This window comes from Myotis daubentonii, chromosome 20, assembly GCF_963259705.1.
Source record: "Myotis daubentonii chromosome 20, mMyoDau2.1, whole genome shotgun sequence".
Taxonomy (NCBI): domain Eukaryota; kingdom Metazoa; phylum Chordata; class Mammalia; order Chiroptera; family Vespertilionidae; genus Myotis; species Myotis daubentonii.
Window position 1 is genome coordinate 13,988,316 of NC_081859.1, and position 19,933 is coordinate 14,008,248.

The following is a 19,933-nucleotide window of genomic DNA, read 5'->3' on the forward strand; positions in this document are numbered from 1 at the left end:
TGGTTTTGGAAGATATTTAGAAACTTACATATATATCCAGTCTGCCCCAAAGTACAGCCTCACAGCACCTCTGGGTGGAGGAATCTTAAGCTAAAAGCCACCAACCACATAGACCAGTGATTGTCAACATTTTTCATCTCACGGCTCACATAAACTGATTACTAGGATTCTGCGGCACACCAAAAATGTACTTTTTTGCATATCTGACATAGAAAGTAGGTATAATTTTGATTCATTCACACTGGACGGCTATTGTTGTGTAGGCTGTTGTCATTTTTATATTTGACAGTCTAAGGGGGAAGAGGTCAGTGCCCCTGACTACATAGTTTTAAAAATCCTTGCGGCACAGAAGTGGGAAATCGTGGACCTAGACCACTGTTTTCAGACTCTTGTATGGATCACAGGGCTGGCCCATCAGGAAGATGAGCAGCCAGAGTTTCTTCTTCCGTGTCAGTGGTTTGGGGCCACCGCTCATCCGACCACCCCTGCTTATTCCATGAGTACTCGCTGGGACAGGTGGTGCTGGGAACACAGTCATAGGGAAGGCAGACCTGGCTCCAGACTTTGTGGCGTTCTTGATGCTTCGAGGAAGACCCATCTACATTCTAAGCCAATGGACACTCTTCATTCTGTTGATTTTCCGGGTCTTAGTTGCATTTAACACGGTTGCCCACTCCCCCCTTCCTGCCCCTCGCGCGCTGGCGCCCCTTTGCAGTCTCCTTGGCTTCCTTCCCTGTTTCCTCCCTCGGGGGATGTTGAGGCTCACTTTCTGTTATGCTTCTGCTCTGACCTCCGGGGCCATGGCGTCCCTCCTCGGAGCCTCCGTGGCCGACTTCGTGCTGGAGACACTCCATTCTGCAAAGCTACCCAGATAGGCGACGCCTCACACGGCACATGATCCAAACCAAGACTGATGTCTTCAAAAGAAGTGGGTTTTTCTATGGAGTCAGAGGCGTTTTCCAAAAAGTGAAAAATCCTCTCTATTTCGGACCCGTTTCTTGGTAATTAGGAGGCCCTTCTGTGCATCTTCGAAGGCAGCATCGGCCGAGTGTTTGCGTTGGTTGTTGTTAGTAATTTGTTTGGCGGAGTAGGAGGAAAGCACAGAAATTTGAAGATAAAGTGTAGCCCCTCCCAATGGAATATCATTCGTAAAGGAGACGAATGTCTCTGAAATTTTCATAGGAATCAATGCGAAATAAGATTTAATTTATTAAAAACTCAAATCACAAGCAATTCGTGGAAGCATATCTGCTGTGAAGCGTGAGGATCCACATGAGGAGAAGGTGATGGATTGGGTTTGGTTGATTATGTGATGTGAATTGCATTCTGACCATGGGCACAGCGGGGTGGACCAGGGAGCAGGACTTCTTCTCGCACAGTCTGTCCCTAGGAGCCCTGCTGGTACATATAAATGCTATTTTCCTTATAATAATATTATTTTCCTTATAATAATATCAGACCTGGGAATATTTTTTAATAAAAAATTTTTAAAATATCTATTTTTATTTATTTCAGAAAGGAAGGAGAGGGAGAGAGAGATAGAAACATCAATGAGAGAGAATCATTGACCGGCTGCCTCCCAGGATCGAGCCCGCAGCCCCATCATGTGCCCTGACTGTGAGTTGAACTGTGACCTCCTGGTTCATAGGTCGATGCTCAACCACTGAGCCATGCCGACCAGGCCAGATCTGGGAATTTTGATATTAGCCAAGGGTTCTGAGTCAGAGAACTAGTTATAAGTACCAATGTGTGTTAGTCAAGTTGAGATAATACTCTAAACCCACATGGCTACTTAAAATACTGTAACCATGCTCTTGATTCTGTGAATATGGGTCTCATTTAACTTAGGATCCTAATAAGTCAGAGTAGCCCCAGCATAAAATTCTGTTTCACTTACCGTAGATTTCAACTACTAAAAATAACACGCCCCTAGAACAGTGATGGCGAACCTTTTGAGCTCAGCGTGTCAGTATTTTGAAAAACCCTAACTTAACTCTGGTGCCGTGTCACATATAGAAATTTTTTGATCTTTGCAACCATAGTAAAACAAAGACTTACATTTTTGATATTTATTTTATATATTTAGATGCCATTTAACAAAGAAAAATCAACCAAAAAAATGAGTTCGCGTGTCACCTCTGACACACGTGTCATAGGTTCGCCATCACTGCCCTAGAAGAAACATCAGTGACGTGTGCAGTTCTACAGGCTCTAGCGTCATAACAGAGATAACCAGGAAGTCGGAACGTCTTCACTCGATTTAGATAAATCTCTCTGTTGCCTACAGTTTCTCTCAGAATAATTTGCTCTCTGTAGATCTGTGTTTAATTGTTTCAAACACACTTATTAGCTACAAGACAAAAAAGTAACCATGAAGGATGTAATAAAGACACGAGTTGAGAGAGATGAATTACTTGAGGGGAATCCACTGAGTTATCTGCTTATTTTTAATTTGCTTATTCTTCCTGCCTTCTCCCTCCCTCCCCAGACCACACACACACACACACACACACACACACACACACACTCATACTCTCATACTCATGCACAGCCCCAAGCTACTTAGCCATAGCATTAGAGAGAAAATCATTGTAAGAAAGGGAATAGGAAGGGTGGAGGGAGCCCTTTCTTCGTGCCCAGGTTCATGTCCTGTCCCTGGTGGCTGTTCCTGTCCCATGTGACTTCACAGCATAACCGCCCTGCACCTGCAGAAATAGGCAAATAAGCAGGTCGGCTCAACAGAATGTTAAGTTTCAGGTCTTTGTTAGCAAAAGGACTTGGCCATGGAGTCTCCAGAGGCCACCATTCCTATGGGATCCCCTTCCTTTCACAAGTTATTTTGCTGGAGTAATCAATCGCTCATCTATACTGTCTGCTTCATGGAGAACACGTCTCTACTGAAAACAAAAGCTGCCTTCTTTCCTCTGCTCCGGGGCTCCTGAACCTGCCCGTGAGCGGTGTACTTCATCGCAGGGTGCGTTCGCCATGGTTTCCCGCCATCTGCGCAGGCTCCATCCCAGGTGGCCTGGCAGGGCAGTGGGTGGGAAAGGGCTGTGAGTTCCTGCCTCTGTCCCTCTCGGGCTGCTGCGGGCCGGCATTCTAGCACACAGTCCGGGTCCGGGTCCTTCCGTCTCGCCACAGGCGGGGGCAGGCGTCCCAGCCACCACTGTCTGATCCCTGCAATGCACAGACCCCATGCAAAGTGCTGGTCTTTGAAACAGCTTAATTATTTCTTCAGATTTCAACTGTAGTAAATAATTTGTTCAACAAGGAGAGATTTTGATATGAAAGGGCAAAGAAGAAAAAACTTCCTTTAGCAAGCAAAACCAACGGTTGTATTCAGTTTTAATTAACCAGGAAGCCCCCAAACCCCAGAGCGTGCCACCCCGCATTGACGATTAATTAGCGCTGCTCTGGAGGAGCTGCAGGCATTGAGCTGGGAGGTCGGGAGTGAGGCTGTTTTCCCTGCCAGCGCCGTCCATCCCTAGCTCCACACCTTGATGGCTACGTGCTGCTTCAGGCCACAGCTCCTGCGAAGTGTGGGGTTTCACGTCAGTTTGCAATTTCGCATGATCAGCAGAGGAGGAAGTGAGACTGGTACACCGTTTTTTGTAAAAGACATTAAAAGTGAACAATGCAATGCTTTCCAGTTTTCAATGCTTTTCAAGAGGATTTTCTACCAAACAGCTGAGGAAGATAAATATTAAGGAAAACTCCTACGGAATGAGTGGTCACCCTTGGCCCTTAAATGGCCATCCGTTTATGGTAGGTCATGCGGGTTCCTTTTTTTACATTACATTAGCATATTTATATACATACGAGTATATATATGTATATATGAATGGCTTAACTAGAAACTACTGGAGTTAGCATCTAAGAGGCAGCATGATGTAATGAAAAGAACATTAGACTCATTAGATCCTTGAAATCGAATTATCTGGAATATGCTTATTCCTTGAAGGAATCTTAATTTTAGTTGGATCGCCCTTGAACTCTAGAGGTTTATATATACATATATTATGGACAGTGGTTTCTCAGCAGAAAAATCAGGCACTGCTGGCCCACAAGAAATGGGCTTTAATAGTGTAGGGTTGTCTCTTTCTCTGTCTATGCTTACGGGCAAGTGAACTAGCTGGGCTGTAGTTACATGGTTTCATCAATTCCATTTCATAAGGCGAGACAGCGCTCATGTACTCATGTTTATGAAAGATACCAGGAATGGCAATGAACTCAAATCAGACCTATCTAGTCTGGATTTTTAAACACGTTCACCTTTACGTAGGTTTGGCGTCGTAGGTATTCACAGTTCTGTTAATTTTTTTGTGTTGTTGGTCCTCACCCGAGGATATTTTTCCATTGATTATTAGAGAGAGTGGAAGGGAGGGGGATAGACAGGGAGAGAGAAACATCGATGTGAGAGAGACACATCCATTGGTTACCTCCCGCACGTGCCCCAACCAGGGCTGGGGATTTAACCTCCAACCGAGGTACGTGCCCTTGGCCAGAATTGAACCCCGGGCCGTTCAGTTCGAGGGCCAATGCTCTATCCACGGACCAAACCGGTGAGGCCTCTGTTAATTTCTGTGTTGAGCCCAGTTGGCCAGGGCCTGGCTCTGGAGTAGGTTAAGCTGCCCAGTTTCCCTGGTACCGAGCAGGCACCAGCCGGACATAAAGATCTGCAGACGGCGAGCATCTGGTCAGAGGGATGGATGACTGGAGAGGCCAGTGAGCGCAGGAACCAGAGCCCGGGGACCTGCGTGCAAACAGGAAGGACGCCAGTGCGGTCTGTCCAGGCCGGAGGACCCAGACCCAGGGCGTGGCCCGGGTTGCACAGCAGGGATAAGAGGGAGGGGAACGGGGGTGCAGCTAGGTTGTCACACCTGGTGCATGACCGCTGGCACCAGATCAGACAGCAGGCCAGGCTGTGCCCCCCTGGCATTGCCCAGGGGCCTCAGTCCATACTCTACAAGCAGAGTGCCCTGGAGAGGCCCCTCCAGCCTGTGTGTTTCCTATGCTTTGTCCTCCCTGATAATTCAGCTCTTTCTTACGAGTGTGTCCAGCGGGTTGGAGCGCATCCCTCCAGGACCCCAGGGAGCGAGGAAGGGGGCCTCGGAGGAACACTGACTCGGCCGTAAGGACGAAGCCGATGGCCTCGGAGTCACAAGCTGAAGTGCGCGTCACGCGGCCTCAAAGGCAGTTTCCACGTGTAGTGCTCCCTTAGCCTTTCCCAGCACACGTGAAGCAGGGTATGTTTGGGTTAGCACATCTTCCAGCGTCCCGGAAAGAGTGGGGTTGCTCGCTCCCAAACTAAGAGAGGTGCTGAGGCTCAAGCAAGTTGAGGGCATTGCTGAGGCCACCGCGTCTCAGAAACAGAACCTCCCTGTTTGGGGGGTGGGGAGGGCGCCTTACTCTAGGTCGTGGCCTGGAACATGATGTCTTAGCAGCGCCTGGGGCTGGCTTACTGGGTTTGCCGAACACACAGAAACAGAGAAGTGTAATGAGAAAGGCCACCCGTCCGCAGGCTGCCCATAGAGTGTGGCACCAAGTCGTCAGGTTCTGGGTGAAATTCAGTCCATTAGAGCAGAGGTTCCCAACCTTCTCTGGGGCCCCTGGACCCAGCCCCCCTGCAGATGGCATCTCAGCTGTTAGTGCAGCACCAGGCTTTACGCAGAGGAGAAGGTTTGCCTTTGAATAGCTTTTGTAAAAAAAAAAAATAGTTTCTGAATGGGTTCCCTTTTCTCCCATGAGTCTCCCCTTGAGTCATATTTTCATTTACCCGACATATTGTCACTCTGTCCATGGAAAAATCCAGACACACATGGATCAGCAACATCCACCAACAGCATGGCTTTCAAATACTGCTTCAAATACTTAAGCATAGTTGGTATACAGTGTTATATTGGTTCTGTTGGTTTCAGGTGACAATGTGGTGGTTTGACATTTTTATACCCGACAGTGCGATCACCGCACTAACTGTAATGATCTAATGATCATTTGTCACCCTGCGAACTTACCACAATGCTACTGGCTGTATTTTCCCCTCTCCCTTCTCACCCGCCCTCTCCTGTCGTGCCTTTGGGCCTGAGTGAGTGCTCTGCTCCCCAGGCATCACAGGCCAGGAAAAGCTTTCAGCTCCAACATGACGGGAAGCTCTTTAGGGGGTGCGGGGCTTCCGGCTGCATGCCTGCAGGCTTCTCCCAGCGTCTCTCCATCTCTGCCGCATGTGGTGGAGCCCACACAGTGATCAGGGACTGCTGGTGACGTGGATCCTTCTTACCTGTGCAGCTTAGGGGGGGACTGTCGAACCCAGAGCAATTGCTGGGTGACTCAGGATGACCTTAGGGATGTGGATAGCCTATGGATTGCACAGTTCTTTTGTGCATTCAGTGAATATTGATCGACTGCCTCCTAAGCAACTTCCAGCATTCTGTAGGTGCGGGAGAGGCGCGAGGGGGCCTAGCGATGTGCCGTGGTGGTGGTTGTGGTTGGATGGTTCTCGTCTCGCAAGGACTCGCTCTGGGTTGGGGTTATAGAAACGGAGAAGCCATTTCCCTGTAATTTGCCTTTCTCATCCTCATTCTGGGCATGACCTAGCTCACTCAGCTGAGACATTTTCCCCCTGTGATACGGAGCTATGTTGCTAAGCAACTGGATCAGTAATTGGTAAATGCTTATATATGATTTGATTTGAGTTACATAGAAAAATATGTAACTGCTTTTTTTTTTGGGTCTTTATTACTAGGCAAGTGATTATCATTTGGTTTTATTTTGCCCAAATAAAATAAAATAACCGCTTTCATTTAGCAAATTGCATAATAGCACGATGCACTGGAAAGACCCTGGCTCTGGAAGACAGAAAACTTAAATCCCAATCTCAGGTCTGAGAAGCACTAGTCCTGTGACCATGGATGAAATCAGGGAACTGCTGAGCCTTCATTTTAAAAATCTGTCATTTGCATCACCTCCCCTGCTCACCTCACAGGCGAGTGAGGATGGATGTCACCATGTGTGGAAAATGCGTCAGGAAGAGTGAAACAGGCCCAGGTCCAAGCATGACCGGCAGCGGCAGGCCGCTCCCTCTCGGGACTTGGCGTGTGTGGGTGTGGATCCAAAGTGAAGCCATGAAGCACCGAGTGAGCTTATTCTGTGCCATCAACAGGGCACACAGCCACGGGCAGGTCCGGGAGCCGCAGACGGAAGGAAACACGTGGCATTGACCTTCAGCGAGTTAACAGTGCAGTGATGGAGGAATACTAATAACGTAGAGAAGTGAAAGGCCTCATAGCAGAGCAGCATCTCGCTAAGTGTTAAACCGCAAGGCATATACTCAAGTCCAATGGCTGTGAGGTTTCAGGGTAACGGCTGGTGGTCCCTGAAGGAGTCCGTGAGGGCAACGTGCACGAGCCCTTGAAGAATGGGCTCACTTTAGAGAGAAAAATAACGGGAAATTCGGAGCCATCATCACTATGGGTCAACGTTATGCATCGAGTTGCAAAAACCAATCCATTTTCTAATTGCAACCGTGCCCGGCTATGGCATCTCCACAATATTGTTGGAGGTTGCCGGCCGGCCATGTTTTGCCTCCTAGCAGTAAACATTTTATTTGAAGTCATGTCATGAATTATTTCCTGCACTAATGAAATGGATCATTTACATAAACATCAGGAAAAAAAAAAAACCAACCCAGACCCATATGCTTTAGGTCTCCGGGGACATGGAAATGACCTTGGTGACAGCCAATTAGAAAAGGGAGAGGTGACGGAGGATGCCCTATTCCCGCTTGGAGAGTTTCCAAAAAGGGCTACCGTGCTTCATGGCAGGGCCAGGAGCCCGTGAAACAGGTGCTGTGCCAGGATGGAGCCGGGCTGTTTTCTTTCCATGTAGACGGACATCTTCACTGTTTCCGGAAGCCAGCTCTGCCCCAGACCACTGCCGCTTGTCGCGTGGCCTCCTGCTTCACAGTCTGTTGTATTTCCCTCTCCCCCGTGTCACTGAGCCCACGGATTCCCGGAGCCGCTGCGATCTGTCACGTCATTGTTCATTATCAGGTCGTCTCCATCCTCAGAGCACTGACATGCCCTCTAATGGCATGGAGGCCACGGAGCCCGTGGCGGCCCAGCCATTGTCACATTCAGTCGCAGCTTGGATTGTCTTTTTCGTGCTGACGGTGGAGATTTCTGCCTCTGGGGTCAGGACCCGTTTCTCTGCAGCAGATGTGGCTGCTCTGGGGGCCTCCCCCGGCCTCCTCTGGGGCAGATTTCCAGTTGCCATCTCTCCAATCAATCGCCTGGCCCAATCGAGGGGCGCTTGAATGACCTCTTAATTTTTACAAACCGTTACCCACCTCTCAGAGCATCCCACACTGGAACCCTCCCCCCCCCCCCCCAATTGGGCAAGATGAAATGCGCTCAGGACATGGTTAGCAACACATAGTGCGTCAGAATTTTTCAAAGGAAAGCAAATCTTTTAAGAAATGCCTGTGCCGCCTGCTGTTCCTGCCTGTTGCCTAAGGAAAGTTCTGTTCCTGAGGAGACTAATCATTCTTAGAAGATCGATAGGTCAATATTTCAGGAATCCCTGACACTAAGGTTGGGAGGCCCCAATTCAGTTCTCATGAGAGGCACGTAGGCTGAAGGGCTTTCCGTTGAAGCTTTTCACAATTCCGAAAACCCAGGGTAGGGTAGTCTGCCACACAAATGCCAAAAAATGTAAAAGACAGAAAAATCTCCGTAAGTTCGCCTCCAATCTGCATAGAGACCTAAGGCATTTTCCCCACCTAAACCAGTGAAAGTCAACAGGTAATTGTTGACCTGACTTGTTATTTTAGATGTGGGTAGATTTGGACAGGGAGAAAAAGTCACCTGCCCACGGGAAGGTCACCTCAGTTCTACGCTGGTGTCTGAAGTCATGTGCCATCACAGTGATGCGTGAGGGTGGCTGTCTCCTGGGGGAGATGAGGAAGGCTATGGAGACAGAGGGGGAGAACCCAGAGGGAAGCATCGAGCTCAGTAGGGTTTCATTCTTGCCAAGTCCACACCATCGCTCTTCTCCTCGCAGCGTGATCATGCTGAGCATGGCGCCGACTTTTCCATAGGTGTTCAGAAAATATTAATTTCATCCTGCTAGAGGAACTGTCTTGTTTTTCCTGAAATAAGGCGCAGAGAATGAAAGGAAGCTCATGGAGGTTTAAAGCTGTATGCTGCGATGAATAAATAGCTTTAGGAAAAATGTGATACTATCCGTGCTAGGAATGAGACGAGGAAATATTGCTTATAATGGCTGTTGAGATTAATTTTTTGTTGTTTGAAATCTTGTAAAACAACCACTCATTTGTTTTTTCTCCGTACGAACAAAGAACTTGTAAGGCATTAATTACACAAAATACACCTCTAGCCAGAATGTCTCTCTACCTTTGCAATGCTTTCCTGACTGCTTCTCCTTTGTGTCACTGAATAATACAGTTATACAGGAGTGATTCCCTGACCTTCACCTTCTCCTGTCTGCGTGTCTGAGGTACTATATAAAAAGAACAGAAGCTGCTGACTTCCAAGAAATTGGAACACATGAAATAGAGATCCAACAGCTGGTTATGATGATGTCAACATTAAAATAAATGTTCCTACAGATTATAGAGATGGCTATAAAATGTGACTTATTAATTTCTAAGTTGTGGAATTCTCATATATTTTTATATACATGTTTAAGAAGAACATAATTGCTAAAATTTATTTTTTAATTTTTCAATTGCAGTGGGCATGCAATATCATATCAGTTTCAGTATACAACATAGTGATTCCGCAAGAAAATGATTTTTAAATGTAATGTCAAAATAAACTCCTCCATTACTATTTTTCTGCATGGAGGCCAACAGAGGCTTCCCTAAATGGAATAGAAATTCCAGGATCCTTGCAGAATCTCGGCATTGGCAGAGATTTTGGCGTCGTCTGATTTTCCAGATGCGTGCTCACTTATCCTGATATTCCATGCAAATGGGTTTTTAGCCACTACTTGGAAACGTCTAGTCAGTGACAGAAGGCTCACTATTCCATGAAGCAGATCCATTGCTATGGTTTATCCAAGCTCACTGAGATGCCCCTTATCCCTACTGTTACATCTCACCTGCTTATTTTGCCCCCTGGGTAGAGATTTTAGGGGGCAGTATGAGGCCCACAGACCTAGATTCATTCTGGGCTCCACTATTTAGTATTACATACCTTTGAAGTACCACCTATGAAGCTCTTCCTGTGTACTAGCCACTTTATATGCACTCATTTAATTTTCATAAAAAGTCTATGAAAGTAGGTTCTATTTTTGCTGTCTCTTGCTATGCAGAAAGCGAGGCTTGCTGCTAATATTTGTGATAATGATAATGATGATCGTGTTATTGAATGCCAGCTATGTGCCAGGTGCTGCGCTAGGCCCTTTATGTACATTATAAACATTACCAGAATTTGAGTGACTTGCCTATTATCTACCTAGTATCTGGAAAAGCTGCATGTTCAAAATCAGGTCAGATATGAAAAGGACTCTGAATTTAATTCTTTAAGCCTCATTTCTTTGTCTGGTGAATGGGAGTACTATTATCTTCCTCACACGGTTTCCTGAAATTAAGAAAGTTGGCCTAGGAAATTGAGAATTCTTGCTTGAAAAATACTTCCTGCCACATATCATTTACTCACATCTTTAAAGACAGTTTTTTAAAAACTCGCTTCCTTCCCCCTTTTCCAGGTTTATATTCCCCAGTCTCAATATCCCTAGCTCCTTCAGTCTTGAGTCATTCATTCAACAAATATGTCTGAACTCTGTCCTATCAGAACTTACATTCTAGTCAGGAAACAGCCACTAAACAACACACATGATAACTAGTCATCCTATATAATAAAAGCCTAATATGAAAATCGACCGAATGGTGGAATGACTGGCAGGACAACCAGTCACTATGACACACACTGACCAACAGGGGCCAAATGCTCAATGCAGGAGCTGCCCCCAGCATGTAGGCCCCAGGCCAGCCAAGATGAGTGTTAGCCCCCAGCCCGATCACCCTGCAGGTTGCCCCGCAGAGGGAGGCGACTGGCCGCAGTGGCGGGGCGTGGGGCCAATGAGTGGGTGGGGCCAGGCTGGCCAAGGTGGGTGCCAGTGGGGGCCCCCCGATCGCCCCGCCGGTTGCCCCACAGATCGGCCCTGATTGCCGGCCAGGCCTAGGGACCCTACCCATGCACGAATTTCGTACACCGGTTCTCTAGTCTATTATGTTAGAAGATAATCATTGCCATGGTGGTGAGGAGGGGTGGGTAAGGCAAGCAGGACAGGTGAAATAAGGACATTGGAGTGGGTGGTGTATCATTTACTATGGCTATGTAACCAGTGACCCCTAAAATGTAGTGGCTTGAAGCAGCAGTGATTGCTCATGGTTTCCAGAGTTCAGAAATTCAGACAAGACACAGTGGGGATGGCTTATCTCTGCCCCATAATGCCTTGGGCCTTAGTCAGAAGATGTGAAGATGGCATCTGGAATCATCTAGAAGCTCATTTATCTGTCGGCTGGTTGACCCTGGTGGCCAATTGGAGGCCTCGTGTCTTCTCCATGTGGCCTTTTCCATGTGGCCTGGGCTTCTCCCCATGTGGACGCTGGGATCCCAGGGTGAGAGAGCCAGGTAGACGCCATATTACCTTTTATGACCTAACCCTGGAGGCGATATAGCATCATTCCCTGCATATACTGTTGGTAAAGGCAGTTTCAAAGGTCCACTTGGGTTCAAGGAGAAGGGAAATGAACCCTACCTCCCACTGGAGAAGTGTCAGTGTTGCATCATCAGAGGAATACATGGGATGGAATACATCTTGGCTTAGCCACCTGGGAAATGTAGTCTGCCATGGTAGGTAGGGTAGGTTCATGGATGAAGGTAACATTTGAGCAATGATTAAAGGAGGTAAGAGAGTGATCCATATGCCTGTCTATATGGGGCAGAGCATTCCACGCTGAGGTGAGAGCCTGGGCAAAGGCCCTGGGGGGGAGTGTACCAGGAGCGTTTGGAGGCCAGGATGGCTGGATTAGAGAGATCAAAGAGGAGAAGGGCAGGAAAGGTGGTCTGAGAGATATGGGGGAGCATCTATGGGAGGCTTTATAGGCCATTGTAACTACTTTGGCTTTTATTATGAGACTAGAGGCCTGGCGCACAAATCGTGCATGCGGGGGGGGGGGGGGCATGGGAGGTTGGCCGACACCCACCTAGGAAAGGGGCTGTGTCTGCTGCCACCCGCCCCTGGTTCCCCATCCCAGCCCGGGCCTGAAGGTCCTGGTGGGGTCAGGAGAGGAGGCGACAGTCGCCGGGCTGGGCGTGAAAGGATTGGATACTGTATGCTGCCGTCAGCGCTCTGCCACTGCACACTTCCCTGCCTCCCCGCCTCCTCCTTCCCTCGCTGCCGCAGGGAGTGAGATAAACCCTTGTGTCGAGGGCTGACTTTCAATAGATCGCAGCGAGGGAGCTGCTCCGCGACATAGGAAACCCCGACCCAGAAGCAGGTCTTTATGAATGGTTTAGCACCAGGGGCAATGGGGGTCAATTGATTGCTCTGGTCATTTGGTTGTAATGATCGCTTAGGCTTTTATATATATAGTTGAGAAGCAAAGTGGAGCATCTTGAGCAGTTATGTTTTAAAAGGATCACTGTGGTGCCCTAGCTCAGTGGTCGGCAAACCGCGCCTCGCGAGCCACATGCGGCTCTTTGGCCGCTTGAGTGTGTCTCTTCCACAAAATACCACGTGCGAGCGCGCACATACAGTGCGATTGAAACTTCGCGGCCCATGCACAGAAGTCGGTATTTTGTGGAAGAGCCACACTCAAGGGGCCAAAGAGCCGCATGTGGCTCGCGAGCCGAGGTTTGCCAACCACTGCCCTAGCTGGTTTTGCTCAGTGGATAGAGTGTCAACCTGTGGACTGAAGGGTTCCAGGTTTGATTCCAGTCAAGGGCACATGCCCGGGTTGTGGGCTCAGTCCCCCAATGGGTGGCCTGCAGGAGGCAGCCGATCAATGATTCTCTCTCATTATTGATGTTTCTATCTCTCTCTCCCTCTCCCTTCCTCTCTGAAATCAATAAAAAATATATTTTTTTACAAAGGGTCACTCTGGCTACTGGGTGGCGGGGAGGTGACAGAACAAGGGAGGCTACTGAAATCATCAAGGCAAGAGGGGTTAGTGGCTCAGACCAACACGGTGGCAGTAAAGGTGGTGGAGGTGGGCGGCTCATAGGTCTATTTTGAAGCTAGAGCAGGGGTGGGCAAACTTTTTGACTCGAGGGCCACAATGGGTTCTTCAACTGGACCGGAGGGCCGGAACAAAAGCATGGATGGAGTGTTTGTGTGAACTAATATAAATTCAAAGTAAACATCATTACATAAAAGGGTACGGTCTTTTTTTTTTTTTAGTTTTATTCATTTCAAATGGGCTGGATCCGGCCCGCGGGCTGTAGTTTGCCCACGGCTGAGCTAGAGCCAACACCATGTCCTGATGGACTGGCTGTGTGGTGGGAGGAAGAGGGGGAGGGGTCATAGAATTTCTGGGCCACTGTAGGGATGGAATTGCCATTTTCTGAAACGGGGGAGGCTGAGGGCACACAGCTTTGCAGGAAATGATCAGAAATTCGATTTTGGAGATGAAAGTTTGAGATGTCTCTTAGTTATCCAAGTGGAATTGCTGAAGAGGTAGTTGAACAAATAAGCATAGAGTTCCAGAGAGAGGCCTAAGCTGGAAATAAAAAGTCAGGCATCATAGGTATAACGATGTTATTAAAATTGTGATCCCAGAAGAAAACAGTAAGAGACTGAGTGTAGGAGGGATGGGGACAAGGACTGGGCCCTGAGGCACACAGCGCTGAGGGCTGGGGAGAAGAAGAGGAAACTGCGAAGGAAGGGCCTAAGAAAGCAAGTGTGCCAGGCAGGACGCGCTCAGGGCCCTGAGGGGTCCCGTAAGGTGGGGCCGAGACCATCGCACCCAGGAGCCCTGAGGGTCATTGGGGCCTCACAAGGGCAGTTTCAGAGGAGCAGTGGGCCGGTCCCCTCATTGGAATGAGTTTATAGCGAACGGGAGGAGAGTTGGAGAAGCAAGTGTACACACGTCCCATGAGTTCCGACGCAAAGATGAGCAAGGAAACAGAGCAGTAGCTGACTAGGGCAGAAGAATCAAGAGAAGGATTTGTGTTTTAGCTTTGAAGATGGGAGAAATAACAGCAAACTTGTATGCCGTTGGAGATGATCTGGTATAGAGGGAAAGTTTATATTGTGAGAGGGAAGAGAAGAGGAGAGAAGGGGAGGGGAGGGGAGGGCAGAGGAGAGAAACCCTGGTGTTATGTTCTCGGGTATGACTTTCTTGTGCTTCAGTTTCAAGGACCCTCACTTTCCCCTTGGGCAGGGAGTGTGGGCGTGGGTGGGACAGATAAGAAAAAGGAAAGCAGCAGCAGGCCCTTCTAAGTTGCCTTTCAATAGCATTTTCTTCTCCCTTCTCCTCTCTGTCCCCCCATTTGGGCTGGGAACCCCAACTGGTGAGGGAGTGGGAACCACAGCAACCGCCTGGACAGAAGAATCCTATTGTGAATGGAGAAGCAGCACCTGCCAGTCGTGGGTCACCATCTCCCCCTCTTCCTGACCCTCTAAGGCACAGGCAGCCGGGCTGGCAGGCGGGAGGGGTCGCTGAGCGCAGGACTGGGTGCCAGGAGAGCATGACACTGACACGCACGTCCATCCACACGAGTCACTGTTGGTTCAGGGAGAGAATCTCAGAGACAATGAAACTGCCACGCGGTCCCGACTCCTCGCTGACCAGCTCTGCCTCACCTGTCGCTGGAGGGAGAGTGGCGATGAGGCCATGAAAAGAAACGATTCCAAGGTTTGCTCTCCGCCGCCTGGCGCGAGGAGTTCTGTGGAAACCTTCCAGCGCCCTTCGTTTTCATCACCCTTCACCTGAGTGCCCATACGGTTCCCTACGTTCGGGATTGGGGCTGTGAGGTGTCATTCCAGCAAGATCTGTTCTTCCTTCCGTATCCCATTGCTCTCTATTTACTCTCATGGATCCGATGTTCAGTTTTATGGCTCAGAAAAACTAAGCTATGAAATAGCAATTCTTCATTATATCTGTGCAGTGGTAGTTTTGTAGCTCAGGGGACTGGTCGGTCAAAAGCATGATAATTACTACCCTAGTCAGTGGTCAGCAAACTGCGGCTCGGCAAACCGCGGCTCGCGAGGCACATGCTGCTCTTTGGCCCCTTGAGTGTGGCTCTTCCACAAAATACCGACTTCTGTGCATGTGCCACGAAGTTTCAATCACACTGTATGTGCGCGCCCACACATGGTATTTTGTGGAGGAGCCACACTCCAGGGGCCAAAGAGCCGCGTGTGGCTCGTGAGCCGCGGTTTGCTGACCACGGTCCTAGCTGGTTTGGTTCAGTGAATAGAACATCGACCCGTGGACTGAAGGGTCCCAGATTCGATCCCGGTCAAGGGCATTTACCTCAGTTGCAGGCTCAATCCCCAGGCCTGGTTGTGGGTGTGGCGCATGCAGGAGACAACCCATCGATGTTTCTCTCTCTGTCTCTCCCCCTCCCTTCCACTCTCTCTAAAAATCAATGGGAAAAACATTCCCGGGTGAGGATTAACAGTAGAACAAAAGCATGATAACCACTGATACAAAAGTAAAACTGACTTTTCCAGATCCTCCCAATGCGGAGGCCGGGGAGGGAGAGGGAAGGTGGAAGCGATGCTGATTTTATCTTTTCGAATCGCCGCTGTTGTGACCTGGGAGGTTACCGCTGGGAACACCGGGTGGTGATCAGGTTTTGACCTGCAGAACGAAGTCCTGGCTGCCCATTTGCTTAAGCAGCAGCTCACCGTGTTGAATGACATTTGATAAGGACATGGGGATTCTTTGAACAAGAGTCTGGAAACACTGCGAATTAATCCAGAAATGAGTGTAGGATAGTCCGTGAGATGCCTTCGCCCGACCCTGTTCCCTGTGTTCTCCGTCTTCGCTGTGATCAGACGATGGTGCGTTACCTGACACGGAACATTTGAACGAGGGAAGATGCGGTGGAAATAGCCAGTGTTGTCATGGCGTGGCAGCCTCGCCCCCGCCCTCCCGGCCCCTTGGTGCCCTCGCTGGCTCCGACCCGCTCGCCCGCCCACGTGCCCGGGGATCGCATTCTGTGTTGGGAGACCACCCCGCACAACCAGCCTGTCTCTGGGCGCAGCCGCACCCCAGCCCTGCACAGCCGGCCGCATTCATTCCGATTTGCTGTTCCGTTCCTAAAACAGCTGGACTTATTCCCCCAAAGCTGGGGCGTGTGCTTCTCTCCCACAGGCACGTACATAGGGTGCCTTGATCGGCCTCCCCGTGGTCCATCAGGCCGGCCTGGCTTTACAAGGCGTGGGTATTTCTCCATCAGGCGTAAGGCCCCTCCCTGGAGTTCACGCTGGAGAAGTTATGGCGTGATTAGCCTGATAGGTGCTGTTTACCCCTAAAGACGCCCGGCCTGTTCCTGCTTAAGCCGCGTGTCTGTGGGAAACAGACACTCCTGTGTAAATCTCCACCGCAGACCCGGGCACTTTTACGGCTCTTGGCTGCCGTAGAAATGATTGGGGAGCTCGTTAAGTCGACTCCGCTGTAGTTTAGGGCGGCTACGGAGCCCACGGAGGATGGAGAGAGAACGATTAAGCTTCAGCGAGAGCGAGGGCGAGAGAATGAAGTCACGTGCATATCTGTGATGGTACCAGCCTTTCCCCTTACTGTTCACTTTCTGCATTTTCCCTCCAGAGCTGCCCAGAAGTTGAATCTATCCTCTAAGAAGAAGAAGCACCGACCTTCCACTTCCGTGGCCGAGCCCCCGCTCTTCGGCACCAGCTTCAGTGGCATCCTGCAGACCTCCCCGCCCCCCGCCCCGCCCTGCCTGCTGCGGGCCGTCAGCAAGGTGAAGGACACGCCGGGCCTGGGCAAGGTAGGCACCCCGCCGTCTCCACTGGCTCAGGGTGTGGGGCCCCGTATGCGGGGAAAGGAGAAAACCAGGGCTCCGGTTTATTTGTTTAAAACAGGAGGTTGACCTATGAGCCAGGAGGTCACGGTTCAATTCCTGGTCAAAACACATGCCCAGATTGCAGGCTCGATCCCCAGTGTGGGGCGTGCAGGAGGCAGCTGGTCAGTGATTCTCTCTCATCATTGATGTTTGTCTCTCTCTCCCTCTGTCTTCCTCTCTAAAAAAAAAAAAAGAAAGAAAGAAAAAAGGAGGTGGCAGGGAGAAAAGGAGACAAAACGGAATTCATTGGAAGTCCTGTAGGGTTTTCTTGGGTTACATGTACTAAACAGTAAATTCAGACATTCCAATGAATGGAGATCTGATTTGATTTTGGCAAAAAAAAGGGGTTTCCCTTGTTGGACAGAATTGTCACCCTTGAAAGAAACACAAAAGACGGCAGGCAGAGGCAGGAGGCAGACACAGCGCAGGATAAGACCTGAGGATGCTTCGTAGATGCCGCGACATGCTCATGGCGTTCTCCTCCTCGGAGAAATCACAGCTTCTGCTTTGGGGCCTGACTCCTGGTGGGGTTTCTGGGGAGCGACTTCAGTTGTCCTGTTCTAGCCAAGAAACGCAGTTTGAATTTTGACGAAGACTTAGAAAGAGGGGCAGGAGCACTGTTTCCGGGTGTTGCTCAGCTACGTTGGGATAACTTGGTTTTTCAATGCTCTCTCGTCTGATAAACATCTGGGTGAGGCAGCTGCGGTTGAGTCTTCAGTTGGTAAAGAAGCCGAGATGGGTAGAGACCTGAGCGAGAGAACGAGGTGGCTGTTCCATGTCCCTTGCTTCCGGCAGGCACCGGGAGTCAGTGCCAGCGCCACGGGAGGCCCCCCCCCCCCGGCTTCATTTGGAAACGTGCAGATCTGGCCGAAGGGAGCTGCGGCCGTGTATTTCGGTCACTGATGCTCTTTCCCCTGGGCCCTCAGACATGGTTGTGCCAGGTTCATGGTCGTCAGTGGCCTCAGCCATGAGGCAGTCCTTCTAGGGTTCACCTGGGGCCCTCTTAAGGAAAGACAATTGAGTTTAATATAGAACATAAGTAGTTGATGCTACATATCATCTATAATAATAAAAGGGTAATATGCTAATTAGACCGGACGAATTCCAGACGTCATTCTGGATGTCTTTCCTGAGGCAGCTGGGCCTGGGGAAAGCCAGCCAGGTCCCAGGTGCCAGAGGGAAGCCGGTGCCAGCAGCTGGGGAATGGAAGGCCTACTCTTGCATGAATTTTCGTACATCGGGCCTCTAGTATATATATAAATCGGTATGTTTGATGTTGATAAACTTGATTCAGTTGCCAAAAGCAACCTAATTATTTAAACCCCAGAGCTGGGGCCTCATGAGGGGGCCGAGGGGAGCAAGCCCAGCCCAACCCCCATCTCATGCCCAGCCCCCAAGGACTTCCTCAGTGTTAGGGTCACTGAAGGAGGAACGCATGAGGCTGAAAGGGGTAAAGAATTATGGATTTACTAGAGGCCTGGTGCATGACTTTGTGCATGGGTGGGGTCCAGTTGGCGGGCCCACCCTGATCGGGTCTGATAGGGCCGGGCTGGCCGGGGGAAGGGGGTGCAGGAGGTTGACTGGTTGGCCCCGCCCCCTGGTCAAACTCCCTGTTGAACTCCCGGTCGAGGGGACAATTTGCATATTAGCCTTTTATTATATAGGATTAGGTCATCTGGAGACCAGATGGGCTGAGCCCCCAAATGGCGCCAGCACCCAGGGGTGGGGAGGCAGAGGTTGTCAGGGACTCCAGGTGGGCTTTTTTGGCGGAGAACTCTCTGGGCGGGTCCGGATCCTGGGAAAGTCAGGAGGGGAAAGATAAAGGTCTGAGCAATGGAATGTGGTCTAAGCGAAAGGGAGTGTGGGTGGTGACATGGTCTTCAGGGCAGTTCCCAGGGGAGGGGCAGTGTGGGAGGGCTTTTAGGGGTCCATTGAGAGCTCCCCTCTCATGAAGTAGACAGGAAGACTGAGGCCCAGAGAAGGTAAGTTTTTCCGGTGCCTCCTGAATCAATGCAAGGAATCCTTTATTTTCTGCTGTCTCACTGGGCTGCACCTAGATACACAAGCCCTTTCAGAATCTGGGCTGGAGATAAGCGTGTCACAGGGCCATGATGATAGCAGACGAATGCTGGGAACCAGCTGCCTTCATCCAGTGGAGAAGGACATGTGCCCCCTTTCAGAGTCATGGTTGGGAGAGAAGAGGCAGGAACAGGGTGAGCAGACACAGAGGAGATCTGGGCGCTCCATGCCACCCCTCCCCTGGCTCCCACTCCCTGCTGTTTCTGGGGCAACTACCCACAGCCACCTTCTACTTGGAGCCATTGCTGGCCCCTGAGCACTTCTCCTCAGCACCTAGAGCAGATCCAGGCTCACGGTGAATATTTATTGAGGACCTACTATGTGTCAGGCACCGGTGCTGGGCGCTAGGCTTGCACTCAGGGCAGAGGAGGCAGAATCGCGCTCTTACAACACTTGTAATCTGGTGCAACATGAAGGACGGTTTGATCTAAGAAGGTGGAATTACAGACTTAAAACATTTCTGCCTAACTTTGAAATGATGTAATGAAACTATGATACTGAGTGGCCTTGTAAAGACATTCATAATGAACTGATGGAGATGATTAGTGGATCAGAGCAGCTTAGTCCCTGTTTATATTTCACTGATTTGGCTTATATGTAAACGATACGGCTAATCTGTTTGGAAATGGTTCCTTCTCCTAAGTCAGTATCCACTCGTAGTGAAATTTGTTTGCACAATTAATTAACATCCTTGTTTAAGGCTCATGTATCAGTGTGTCACAGCTTAATGTCAGAGCTCTTTGTCTTGGGTGATGAGCTTCTAGAGCAATTCCCATGATCCGTTAACTCACTAT

At 49.7% G+C, this 19,933-nt stretch overlaps 1 protein-coding gene across 2 annotated transcripts in view; it reads left to right on the top strand.

The window, feature by feature from the left end:
• Positions 1-19,933, top strand: part of KIF26B (kinesin family member 26B) — a 366,533-nt gene that overhangs the window by 251,919 nt on the left and 94,681 nt on the right. For both annotated transcript variants that reach the window (XM_059677744.1, XM_059677743.1), the window contains one exon: positions 16,805-16,985. In XM_059677744.1, the coding sequence (XP_059533727.1) occupies positions 16,805-16,985 (181 nt within the window). The remainder of the gene's footprint in view (positions 1-16,804; positions 16,986-19,933) is intronic.